At 41.5% G+C, this 12551-nt stretch overlaps 1 protein-coding gene across 3 annotated transcripts in view; it reads left to right on the forward strand.

The window, feature by feature from the left end:
* CRIM1 (cysteine rich transmembrane BMP regulator 1) overlaps nucleotides 1-12551 on the forward strand; it is a 752848-nt gene that overhangs the window by 628331 nt on the left and 111966 nt on the right. For all 3 annotated transcript variants that reach the window (XM_069235322.1, XM_069235323.1, XM_069235324.1), the window contains exon 8: nucleotides 2290-2418. In XM_069235322.1, the coding sequence (XP_069091423.1) occupies nucleotides 2290-2418 (129 nt within the window). The remainder of the gene's footprint in view (nucleotides 1-2289; nucleotides 2419-12551) is intronic.

Raw genomic sequence — 12551 nt, forward strand, 5'->3', positions numbered from 1 at the left:
CCAACGTTTTATAGGCTGTCTTTGTTATTAATTATCTGACTGTTACAAAGCACAGATGCCTAAAACTGAAGATCACAACCACACTTTGTTTTTGCTTTATTTCCCTTCTGGTTGCTCTTCCCAGGACTATTAACTAACTTAATATCCATTTTCTGTACCATTTTAATTTGGGAAAGCTGGGTCTGTTGGCTTAGTGGACTAATGTGTCCACTACAGAGGCCTGTGTTAGACCTTATGGGCCAAGATTCACATCCCGGAAGGTCCACTCAGCCTTTCATCCTTCTGAGGTTGATAAAATGAGTACCATTGAGATGGGTAACAATAAACATCTGTTATTCAGCGCCAAGATACCCATCTGGATGAACGTGTGCTTTACAAAATACACGTTATGTATAAAGAGTATGAAACTATTGATCGATCAATGTTTTGGTTGTCTTAGGGCCAATAACATGGTGACTTGCATTCCTTTTCTATATATTCTTGCATGTGTGCCGCACCATAGATAGTAGCGTTGTGCCAATTTGCAACTTCTCTTCTGTCATCCATCGTAGTTTTTCCTTTATGGTACAAATCGTCATTTTCCAGAGTATTCAAATACAATGTAATCTCTGGTGTATTCTTCGACTTCTGTTGCTTCCTACTGCCTAGACCTTAGTCGAAGATTAAAACCATTTTGCAGGACAAAGCGGATGTTTTCCGTCTTCTGTTGCAATTCATTTGAGTGGATTTAGCTGGATTAGGTGGACAGTGCTGAAAGAGTGTTTTGGAGGCAATTTTTTTTCTTATTTGCATTGGTTAGTCCCTCTTTACGTTATTTCTTTATGTCCCTCTATATATGCTTATGGTTGCATTTTGATTTTAAATATTTGGATATATGGTATTTGCAACAGAAGAACAGTCAGTATAGACGCTAACTATTGTATTCTTGGTAACGAAGGTGACAACCTGTACTTGAGAAAGAACAATTATATTGTTATAATTTAACTATCCAAAATAGAGAGTATTGATTAAGTGGCCAGTCCTATGAACCTTTAATGGATGCTGTCTGTGACTGCCACAGTGCATTGCAGGCCATTAATATTTGGACTTAAGTACCAGTGTGTGCCTGCGTGGGGGCAGCTGCAATTATGAATTTTTATTAAACCAATAAATAGGTGACCTAGTGAACGCATGGTTTAGCACTTTTAAAAGTTTTTTGTTTTCAGACTAGGTAATACAACTAGTTGCTGAATATATCCAGTATGATGCTCTAATTGGACAGAGAACTCTCACGCCTTCTATTAAACAAAGTGTATGCTTGATAATATTCTGCAGAAAAAAATTATGCTAAGCTTCATAAAGTAACATATCTGCATACTTTGTCACTTGATATGTCAAACGTGCAGGAATGACTAACATTGAGTCACTCCCTTGAATCAAGCCAAACACCTACCACACCTTACCAACCATACCTACCCACAATGCTGAACCTTCCTGCGAACATACATACCTACCTACCATAACTACTCTACATACCTACCCACCATGCCTAACCTTCCTACGAACATACACCTACCATAACTACTCGACATACCTACCTACCATACCTAACCTACCTCTCGCATCTACCATAATAAACATACCTTAGATATGCAATATCTTACTATCTAACAGGCACAAAAAACACTTTAGAAAATGCGCAATGCATTTTACAATGCTATAAAAAGCAAAAACATCTCAGGACGCCCAAAAACACTCTCCACCTCAAATTATTAATGCTAAACAAGGTACACTACAGCTCTGTCAACTTCAAAACTTTCTAATGCTTGAACCCTACTTAAAAAAAATAACGAAGCAATAAAAATCTAACACATTACTCCTTTTATTGTACTAACTTAATACTAACCTGCATTTACATGAGTTGAAATACTAAACACAGGTGCAAACCGAAGTAACACTATATTTTAAAACTGCAACTTAATTTGCTTTCAATGCACTTTAAAACGTGAATGTCCTTTTTGTTATCTGTATTCTAATGTTGCAAGTACATCTACTTGTATATCAATCCAAAATTTGTAGTACAAATTAATGAAATAGAACAAAGGATACTACTCTTTTGCCACAAAGCTAACATTATTATTATAAATAACTATTGAGGCCTGTGGTTGGTTGAAATAGTTTTTGGTCATGCTGTATCTCCCTGCTCATGTTTTCACAACATCGTACTTTGTAGCATTTTGTAGTGTCTTTAAAAGGTATTGCACAGGTGCCCGATGATTTTCTTAACTGTCTAAAAAATCTCTTTTACAGAACCAACATATATCACAATAGGCCCGCCCACATGTGAGCTGTTGGTGAACTGCACTCTGACTGAAAAGGATTGTGTCTATGGTTTCCGACTGGATCAGAATGGCTGTCGAACCTGTCATTGCAAGACAAGTGAGTATGCCGATCACCCACAATGGGTCATTTTTGTGTTATGTCACATGTTTGGAATTCTATATTTGGCTCAAATTAGGAAGCACCATCGTTATCCCTATAAAAATGTAATTTGATTTTGTACGTAGCCTTAGCTAAAATTGAATAAGAATGACTTACATTTGAAAAGATACTCTACTACTGCAGTCGCCTCTTTCTAATGAAATTCTCTGCAATTTCGTTTTTATTTTCATCTGCTGAAGTAAAACGTTTAATAAAATGTCTGGTGTAGTGTAAAAGTAAACTGTTAAATGGGAAGTTTGGTTTTTCATAATCCCGAAAATGTTCGAATATAAAAGCCATTAGTTTAGGAGAAGTGCATGTTGGCAAAATACACAGGACATGACAAAGTAGTTTATCATGTGTCCCCCTGATGTAGATTAAAATAAAATGGAACTGCACAGAAAATACGTTCATCCTATTCAGAGGAAGATTTTCCATAACATTAGGCTGACCAAACTGAACTACTGCATAAAAGTGCTTCACTTCAATATAACTAACAAATGTAGGCATTGTCTTTCCTTCTGGAACTGAAAAAGGATAATTTCTCTCTGCTTCGTTTTGTTTTAGTCTGTGATAGTTTGATTTATTCATGATGGTTTTTAGAATGAGTTTCTAGTCTGGCCAGGGTAAGACGCATTACTTCCCATGCATGTGTGGTTCAAGTGCCGAAATCACATGTCTTTGATTGTTTATTCATTTTGTGGCTGTTCACAGTAGTAATGCCAAACAACTACGCTTCTTATGGATTAATTTAGTATTCATTTGACTACGTTTGTGATTTATAACTGTTACCACAAAGAATGACAGTTTGTCTTCTTGTGGACTCTGGTATTCATCCAGCGGTTCACCTCCTTAGCAAGCTTCCTGGGGCCAGAAAGCCTGCTGCCAATCAAGTGCTGGTGCAGCTCTAAAAAAAAAACACAGACAAGTGCTCCCATACAAAGTGTACAGTCCTTGATGATCTGTTACTTCACTGCCCTTCACCCAACCATCCAGTGCTCTGCAAAGGAATCCCACACACTCATGCCAGGTCTGGAAATCAAGTTTCCTACTCCCCCTTAAACATCCTTCTGTACATCTCTGGTGTCAGGCCATACCTAATGATAAGGTCACCCTTCATTGTAGTGTAGATGAGCTTGCTAACTGCCCCTAGTGCCAACAAGATGTCCCTCCTTTTCGCTGTGAAGTAGTTCCACAGACCTGCCCCCAATCACTCACAGGGACCCTGTGCATGCGGAGAGCTGCCTCATAGCCCTGAAAGCACCTGTGTATGTCATCCTACTTAGTATACTCTTTCCTTAGAGTCTTGGGTAGGTGCACCCTTCCTTCACACTGCCCTCATGATCTGATGCCACCATCTGTGCTGGCCTGGCTTTTGAAGTCCAGCTCCTTTGAGCTACGCTTGTAAGCCAAGATCATTTTCATTTCTTCTAAGGCCAGTTTCTTTGCCTCCATTTCAGTCTGACCCTTTCAAGTTCCAAAGTGTGCTTCCTAGCTTCCCGCTTGTCCTCCAGTTTCTCTGGGGTCAGACACTTAGAAGAAACACTGCTGCATGCCCTGGTGGGTACCTTCCCCCAGGCAGATCCTATCGTGCCACAGAATCACTAGGTAGACTTTGCTCCTCCAGATCCACACTGTCCTCCTCTGCGTGCTCACCAGCCTCCATGGCTGCCAACCAGGCCCTCAGCACCTTTACCAGCTTCTCCTTTCTTGTGAGGCCTTTAAAAGGACACCTGAACTCCTTGCAGAAGTTTTTGAGCTGAGGCACTGTATAGGTCTCCACTGTATAGCTCTCCTGCTCAAACACCAAATCTGCAACAGTTGCTGATGACTCACCAGAGATTGGTCTCTTGCTGTGTTTAATTTTGTAATTGTATTTATATAGCGCTTACTACCTCTCACGAGGTGTCAAAGCTCTTTTTTCGACGAGTATCATGCTACTTCAGAACCCAATTTGTGCTAGTCATTGCCTGTGCTGGACATTGGCACTCAATTTTAGGGAGTGAAACTTAATTTTCATGTTTAGACTATGACCCAGTGAAAGACAGAGAAAACCACCAAAGGGAGACGGAAGGAGGTAGAGAAAGATGGGGAAACGGCAACAAAGGTAGAATGCAATGCAGAGATTAAAAGAATGCCAAGAGTAAGAGATGGAAACAGGAAGTGTAGGGTATGGAAGAAAGAGACACATGGTGTAATCATGAATAAGCACCTAAGGTATCCTGTAACCCCCAGCCGCTGTGACTGGCTCCACCAAACAACATGTGGCACCTTTGTTATTTTTTAACCAATTCAGTACTCTTTTCTTGTTGAGGGTTGAAAAGCATAAAATGCTGCTTATTTGGTGGATGAAGGAGGAGACTTTACTACTTTAAAGACTTTTGTTTCTTTTTTTAAACTGAGAAGGCAGGTTGGTTGTGAAGTCTTGTCTGCCTTACCAGCCAACCGTATAAAGAATAGGTGATGGATAAGATCTGTAACGTTCCCGAAGAAAGCTCAAATGATGTGGAAATGGCCTTTTTACAAAAACAAATTACCAGGCTTAGCAAATGGCAAATCAGACTTCTAAAAGAAGGACCCAAATGAGAGTGCAATCCCGAAGTGGTGTTCTTGTTCTGGAGTAGCTTTTGACATAAAGTGACCAGTGTGTCACAAAAAAGGACATAATGTGCACAGCTTTCCACGGAGATGAAAGGAGCTCCTCCTTGCTAAACTGGTGGAGGAAATTTCTTCTCTGTTTTCCCCCCTGTCCTATTGGATTTTCTAGCTCTATGATGGGGGGTTGAGGTAGTTTTACACTCTTCAAATGTTCAAAATATTTGCTTCAGTGTGATCCAGGCATAGGGATCGGTGTATTGCTTACTGTAAGACTAGGACCTCTTAGGATAGTCAGTGGAATCTTCAATTGTTTTTTTTTTCAGTGTTGTTTGGTAGTCTGTTTTGGGTTTGGAAATGTATCTTACCTGGAACAACTGTTGCCCAACAGGTGTCCTGTCTCAAGATTCACGAGACAGGTAGACAGTATCCCCATTTTACAGAGGTGGGGGCTGCATGCACACACTTTGCTGAAGGAATTAAAATGGCTTCCACGGAGCTCTGCACTCTGGGATACCTGCATCCCACCAGTCCTGACTACTTAGCAGGGCTTACCTCTTTTAAAACAGGGTGCTATTAGAAGGGCTATCATCATGAATAAATCCGAAAAACAAAAATGTTTAAAAATATATATATATCTATCCCAGATTCCTGCCTAACTTTAGGGAAGCATTGAATCTTGGGGGTGGGGGGGTAAATTTGCTGAAAGACTATCGCCATTGGTAAGTAACTTCTACTTTACATTCTGCAGGATAGATTTATTCGATAACCATAACTTATGCACCTGGGCAGGTCTCTGAAGCAGACCAAATAGCGAATAAAAGCTTCGATTAGACTTTTGCTTGCATGTCGTTCGGCTCCTTGGCAGGGGTGCAGCTTTAGGGGGGCTGTTTGGGGTGTTACACCCCCCTAATAAATGTATTGTCTGATTAATAGTTGGGCTCAGGGGCTTTCAGTTGGACATGGTGAGGTGTTTGTTGGATTTCACCACATATTTATTTTTCCATACACACAGACAAAAAACGCGCGCGCACTCCCCCTCTCTTATTTTGAAGTCCTCAAAACTGTTGGTTATTTTTCTCTTAGTGCTCCTACTAATTGGCATTCCTCTCCTTTTCCACTCCTCTTTAGGCCACTCTCATGCGCCCTGCTTGTTGTATAATGTATTTTAACATTGTATGCTAGTGTGATTGTTGGAAAATATGAATATCATACCTTCCCCCTCCCCCGTCTTACTCACCAAACCATGCCCCGGCTCCTTGGTAACGTGGGGTTGGACATCACTTGCAGATAAACCCTGCATATGGCACTGGATATTGTGACACACAGCTTTGCACACTTGCTGTGATTTTCGATCAAAGCATACATAATATCACAATATTAGGTGTGATAAAGTAAAAATGTCACAATGTTGCTTAATTTTGGCAGCGAGAAACTAATCAGAGAATGATGTTGCCCATATTCTTAAAGACCATATTGTTTAAATGTCACTGTTTTACTTTTGCACTTTCCTATCCTGGAAAAAAAGCTGTGCTTTTGTTTTCTCCAACTCTTATTAGAATGTGAGTTTCTCGTTGCTGTGCACCACTGCTCCTTATCCCTTGCTCCAGTTCAAAAAAATGAATGTAAAGCACACATTAAATCCCTATGTTCCTACAATTTCCAGTGTTAGACCGTCATGTGCAGATAGTCCATCGCCATAAAGTTGTTTGACACTTTTAGCCTAATTCCATGCTGTTCAGGTGCCAAACATGCAGGCTGCTAGAAACAGGCTTACTACAAAGCTACTGCCAGAGTCATGTTTCATTATTACTGCTGATGAAGTAGCACCAGGAGCCCACAGGTATGATTGGCTCTCTGTCCCTAGACTATGCAATTTTCCTTACCTGAGGGCATCTATGGTACACCGCTATCTTCTGGCAGAAGCACAGTCCTCAAACCATGCCCTCTTGATGCCTACACCCAGCAGCGTGTGACATAAAGATTCTTCAGGACCAGTGCTAAGAGAGGATAATATTAGATGATTCACTAAGCCTCCAACGGCATGGTGGTGCAAGATTGCCCCAGCAAGCATCCAGTGCTGCCCCTCTGCGAAGAGAAGGTATGCCAGAAGGTAACTTGGCAGAGGATGTAACTAATCCTCACACCAGGCAGCACGTTGCTGAGAAGTGTTGCCGCTGCACGTTGATGCCTTTTTATGGTCAGTTTCGACAGCGTATGTGTGCATCACCTGACAGGGTCTTTGGCTCCACCCACATATTGGGAGCCAGGAGTACATGTTTTGATTGGGCAGAAGTTGCGTGCTTCCTCAAAAGGGCTTGCCCTCCACACAGCTGTGATCATTTTGTTCATCCAGCTGCCTAAAGTTGAAATTTCTGCAGGACACAACATTTTAATGCTATTGAAGTGTTTTGCTAACTAGATGTTTTGTGGCGTTCTTCTCCAACATCAGCACAGATGGGAGAAGGACAGTCTTTAACCTACGCAGATTTTTAGGTCTGGCTTGACAGTGCAACTTTCACTGGACCTTTAACCTTTACTAATGCTATTCTATAGTTTTTGGCTCCACATGCATATTCATTTCAATGCTGCCCACTTGTAACACGTCACATTGACATACAAAAATTCCTTTAAAGCCAGACCTTTTGGAATTGCCCACCCTTGTAAAGTCTGAAGAAGAGACCTTTAAAATGATTTCCTCAAACTGTAATTCCTCTGACTTTCAGTAGATCAAGACATCGAGTTACGACCTTCAGAAGTTGAACAGATTTTCAGAGCCTTGTTTGCCCAGGTAGTTAGCAATGGTGGGCTCTATTGATATTCCTTAGGCTCGGCACCTGCACAAATCTCTGCCGGCTTCCACCAGTCTGGCCCATGCTCTGCTGGGATGCATTTCTTAGTGTTTTTTTTGTGGTGACTCGGATAGTTGGTCTTAAAATGTTCTCCAGAGAGAAGGGCCATGCCATCAATCTCATGCCACAGCTCTCATCCAGGTCTGAGCATCGCTCGGTGCGTAAACTGCACACACATCTTAGAGCATGTTGCCCGTTCAGGCAATGAAAAAAAGAGGGGCAGGGCATAAAATATAAATATGGCTGGAAGTATTTCACAATTTCTCTGTCAGCTGCAGCAAGCTCCGTGACAGCTTAGGATGAGATTGATAACGAGAACCAGCCGGAGAAAGATATGACTGAATTTCTAATCGAGGAGTATGTTTCTGCCGGCAGAATGCCTTACAAACACCCCGCCACGCGGGCTGCGCGGCACGGCTCGCAAGACGGAAGAATATTCGATCAATATGACCTTGCCTGGCGAGGATATTCCAGCAAGCTGCTGCTTCTTGTTCAGCCAGCGGGGCACCGCTCCCATTAGGTGCCGCGGCACATCAGGAATTGAATCATGGCGTGGATGACGTCAGCAGACAGTGCTTGGACATGATACCTCTTCGATTGTTCGCTTGACGGGTGTTTGCAGATGCTGTCGTATTTTGTTGTCACAGTTGTGCCCATTAGTTATCGGATCAGTCATTAAGAACATTATTCCCGAAGAATGGTCGGGAGGGAGCGCAGTACACTCACGTCATCCTGCCATGTTGGGATACCTTACCAGTAGCAAATGCAAAAATGCCAGGGGTAGCGGAAGTGAAATCACATGCCATTTTACCTTTTCTGTCATTCATACATGCATGCATTCTTACACACACACACACACACATTCACACATATACACTTTCTCTCACTTTAACACGCTCTCACCCCTAATATATATTTAAAAAACATTTTTGCTTACCGTAACATATTTCAGCTAACTGTAATGCATTATTTATTACAGTAATAATGAATAGTCAAATAGTCACTCTTACAGTAATAAAAATATGACGGAAACAAGGAAAGTGGAGCCACAACTAACGTCCATAAGGAGCAGCTGCCCTTGCATTCCTGGCACTGATTTTGCCACCACTGAGGCCAGAGGTCGCAAAGGTATTGTCATGGGTCGCAAGAAGCAAGATTTAGGGGTCGCAGCTGCGACCCCTAAATGACTCCCATGAGCAGATGTGGTAACGTTATTATATCAAAGACGGGAGACATATTTGTATGTCACTTTCACCCTTATTAACCGTTACCCAAGTCATTTAATTCACATCAGTGGCTGTGTATACACACACGCTTGCCACCAGCAGGTGCTTGAAGCCACTAGGCTACGTGGCCTCTACTTACAGGAGCGTTGAAACTGATTCCAAGCCTACTTGTACCCCACTGAGATAGAATTGCGTACCGAAGCTGACCGAAAGCAGTCATACCATTTAATAGTTAATCGAAACCCTGGACCAATGTAATTTTTTTTAATTGCCAGCTCCGAGTCCGAGGTTTGCTCCACGCTATGTACTCATCTCCTATTATGCGTTTCTGACAACATTTTCCAGAGGCCAGCATCATTTTCTATACACCATTGAGCTAGTGCCACAGGTATCTTTAAGATTGACTTGCAGAAAGGATAAATTGAACCCGGAAAGCATCTCTAAGCACATATCCATATTATAGCCCAAAGTATATGTTGGTGAAAAAGTACACAGAAGGAGACTGGCTGACCAGACTGCTATGACTGCCAGTGTTGGAGGAGGCAAACATTGGGCTGGTAAACATCTTTTTTTATCTTTGTTGCTCTCCTTTTCCCACTAGCCTACTGCACAGTTTTTTTTCTAGTTTATTTTTTCGGAGTTTCTCAATATTTACCCCCCTCTTTGCCTACTACATTATTAACAAAATGGGCCATCAAAAGGTTTGCATTATGTTGAGAAACTAAATGTGCCGCTTTTTGGTTCTTTTGGTGAAAAATCTGAACATTTGGTCCATCTCACTCTTGCAGAATTTTTTTTTTATCCCTCCTTTGTCACTCTTTCCCTTTCTTTCTTTTCCTCCTCCTTTCCACCTTTTATGATTTTCTCTTTCTCAAAGTATGATGATGAATGATAGGTCCCAGTCCATGTAGGAAAGTCTGCCTTTTGATGTGGTCAACCAAGATTTTTCACCTTTGCCGAACCCTATATTTTTGCTGACTTTATAACTCTGTGCACTTTACCCTTGCTAACCAGTTGTGAAGGTCCTGTGCTCCGCATTTTAAAATGGTGTAATTTGAATATTCCTAATTGTTATATTTAATTTGCCTATAAGTCCCTGCTACATGCTGCAGAATGTACACAGGGCCTGAATTGTTAAATGTCACTAGTGGACTGCAGCCATCATTGTGTCATCCACTATCGTGGCAGCACAAACATGGCTTCAGGCCTACCATTAGAAAAATGAGTTCCAGTGCCAGTCACCTTGCACAAGTTAAATACTGTTTCTAACTGATTTTCCCGTCTTCATCAGAGTACAGATCTTCTATTCTGTTCTGTCTTTGTTGCTAGTTCATATTAATGAACCATTAAAGCTGAACTCCCATTAATTCGAAAATGTTTTTAACTTGTCCGTTGAATAACAAGAAACTGCCTTTGTAGTATCAATTGTGTTTACGCCTCGGTCAATGCCACATGGTTAGCACATTACTTCATCCACTCAGACGCCGGGCCTGCTGCAGGCAAGAAAGTGCACGCAGAGCTTGGCTGTCACACACACCACTCTTTAAAGCATTCAAAGCCTTGGAGGAAAGAATAAGTCAAAGGGTTGCTACATGTTCAGATTCAAGGGAGTTACTCTTTAAGGAAAAGCCGAACTGAGCACTGTATGCCTGGGCCACGTCTTTGCTAATTATGTGTCTTTTCCCTTTTGTTGACATTAGGTGGCTCCCTTACCCACAGTACATGATCGCCATTGAGCTTTTTTTTTTTTTTTTTTTTTTTTTTTTAATTGTAATTTCATTTAGATAGACCTTCATGCCCCTGACTAGGTGCCACATTGTATCGGGCAATGGGTAGCAAGCTACAACAGGAGGAAGTGCTTTGTTGGAAGCGTGTTGAACTGCAATGTGGCTTATATGGGAAGCATTGCGGTGTTGCCCGTGAGTGATCAGATTAGTATTGTAGTCTTGTCCTAGGTCACGGTGCCTAGGTGTGTAATGGATGGTAAACGAGTGAGAGAGAGAGAACATACGGACTTCACCAACATTTAATGTTGTGCCTGCTTGAGGCGGGGTCTCCGTAGGATCACCCAGGGCAGCGGATGAATAGCCCGCCTTATGTTCCGCATATGGGCAGCTGTGCAGATGCTCAGATGAGTGACCCGGGGCGAGCATTGTTTGCAACCAGCCATGGTAGATGATCTCAGTATTAAAGTCTATCTAGAAGTGATGACGGGAGAGCACTCCATACGAGCAGCTAGATGAAAAGCTTTATGTGGTCTGCACAGGAGGGAGAGGAGCATAGTGCTTGGCGTGCGTTGTTGATGGGCAGCTCACAGAAATGCAATATTGAGCCCATCTAGGAGAAACTGAGGAGTAGTTTCGGGACAGACACATATTGTAAATTATTAAATATTCTGTTTTAGGAGCGATGAAGTGAATCTACAGGTATACACAGTAGACATGCAGTCATTATGAATCCTCTTTAGAGTCTACCCAGTAGTGATGGCTGAGTTTGTGTTTCACACGCCAACCCAATTAACATTAAGAAGGGTTAATTTGCAGGAAAGAGAGAATCCAGAGGTCACAATCTAAACCATGCCTTTTAAAGAAAAGTATGCACGACTAGGGTTTTCCAATTCTCAATTTTGCAGACTTATTCAGATATCAAAGTTCTCATTACAGTAATCATAATCAGGGAATTACCCTAAGTCAAATAATAATAAATCCTAAATGCAAACAAAATAGCTCTTATTAGCCCCATGAGTAATTGAAGTGAGCAATGCCTTTCTAAAGTAAAAAAAACAGCACTTTTAAAATGTGCAGTGCAAAATGTCAAAACGTAAAAATATCTAAACTCGGTAATGTCTAAGGAAATGTCTACATGTCTAGAGCAAAAGTCTTAACATTTATACAGTAGGTCAATGAGAAATGCAATTTAATACAGTGAGCTGTTCTGTATATTAATAACAGCAGCAGAGGTGTTCCACGTTACCTTCAAACTATTCCAAATACTTCCCCTTGGCTGTGAAATATTAAAATGATACTTTTCACATTCAGAGACACCGTAGCTGCAGTTGTATTTCAACGATTTTCTGAAAAAAATAAGAAAATAAATGCTTGTGCACACCATTTAAACAATCCCCGATATTGGTGTGGCCCAGTGCATCCTTAAACAATTTGTAATTAAAATAATTTTCCACATCCACAGGTGGCATTGTCAGTGGTAGTCAAGGTTTCAAAAGTAAGACAAAATACGGCAAATTGGAGAAGTCACATGTTGGTGCTAGGACCTAATGCCCAGCTTCTGAACGGCGTTACCCTCGTCTTATGGAGAGTTAACAGTGCCAGGCAGATTTCAGACTTTGCTTGCTGGGTCCAGCAGAAGCAGCAAAGGGGCAGCACATGGCATACATTGGTTGCGGCAGCCAGATAAATGC

The sequence above is a fragment of the Pleurodeles waltl genome, chromosome 5, assembly GCF_031143425.1.
Source record: "Pleurodeles waltl isolate 20211129_DDA chromosome 5, aPleWal1.hap1.20221129, whole genome shotgun sequence".
Lineage (NCBI taxonomy): Eukaryota > Metazoa > Chordata > Amphibia > Caudata > Salamandridae > Pleurodeles > Pleurodeles waltl.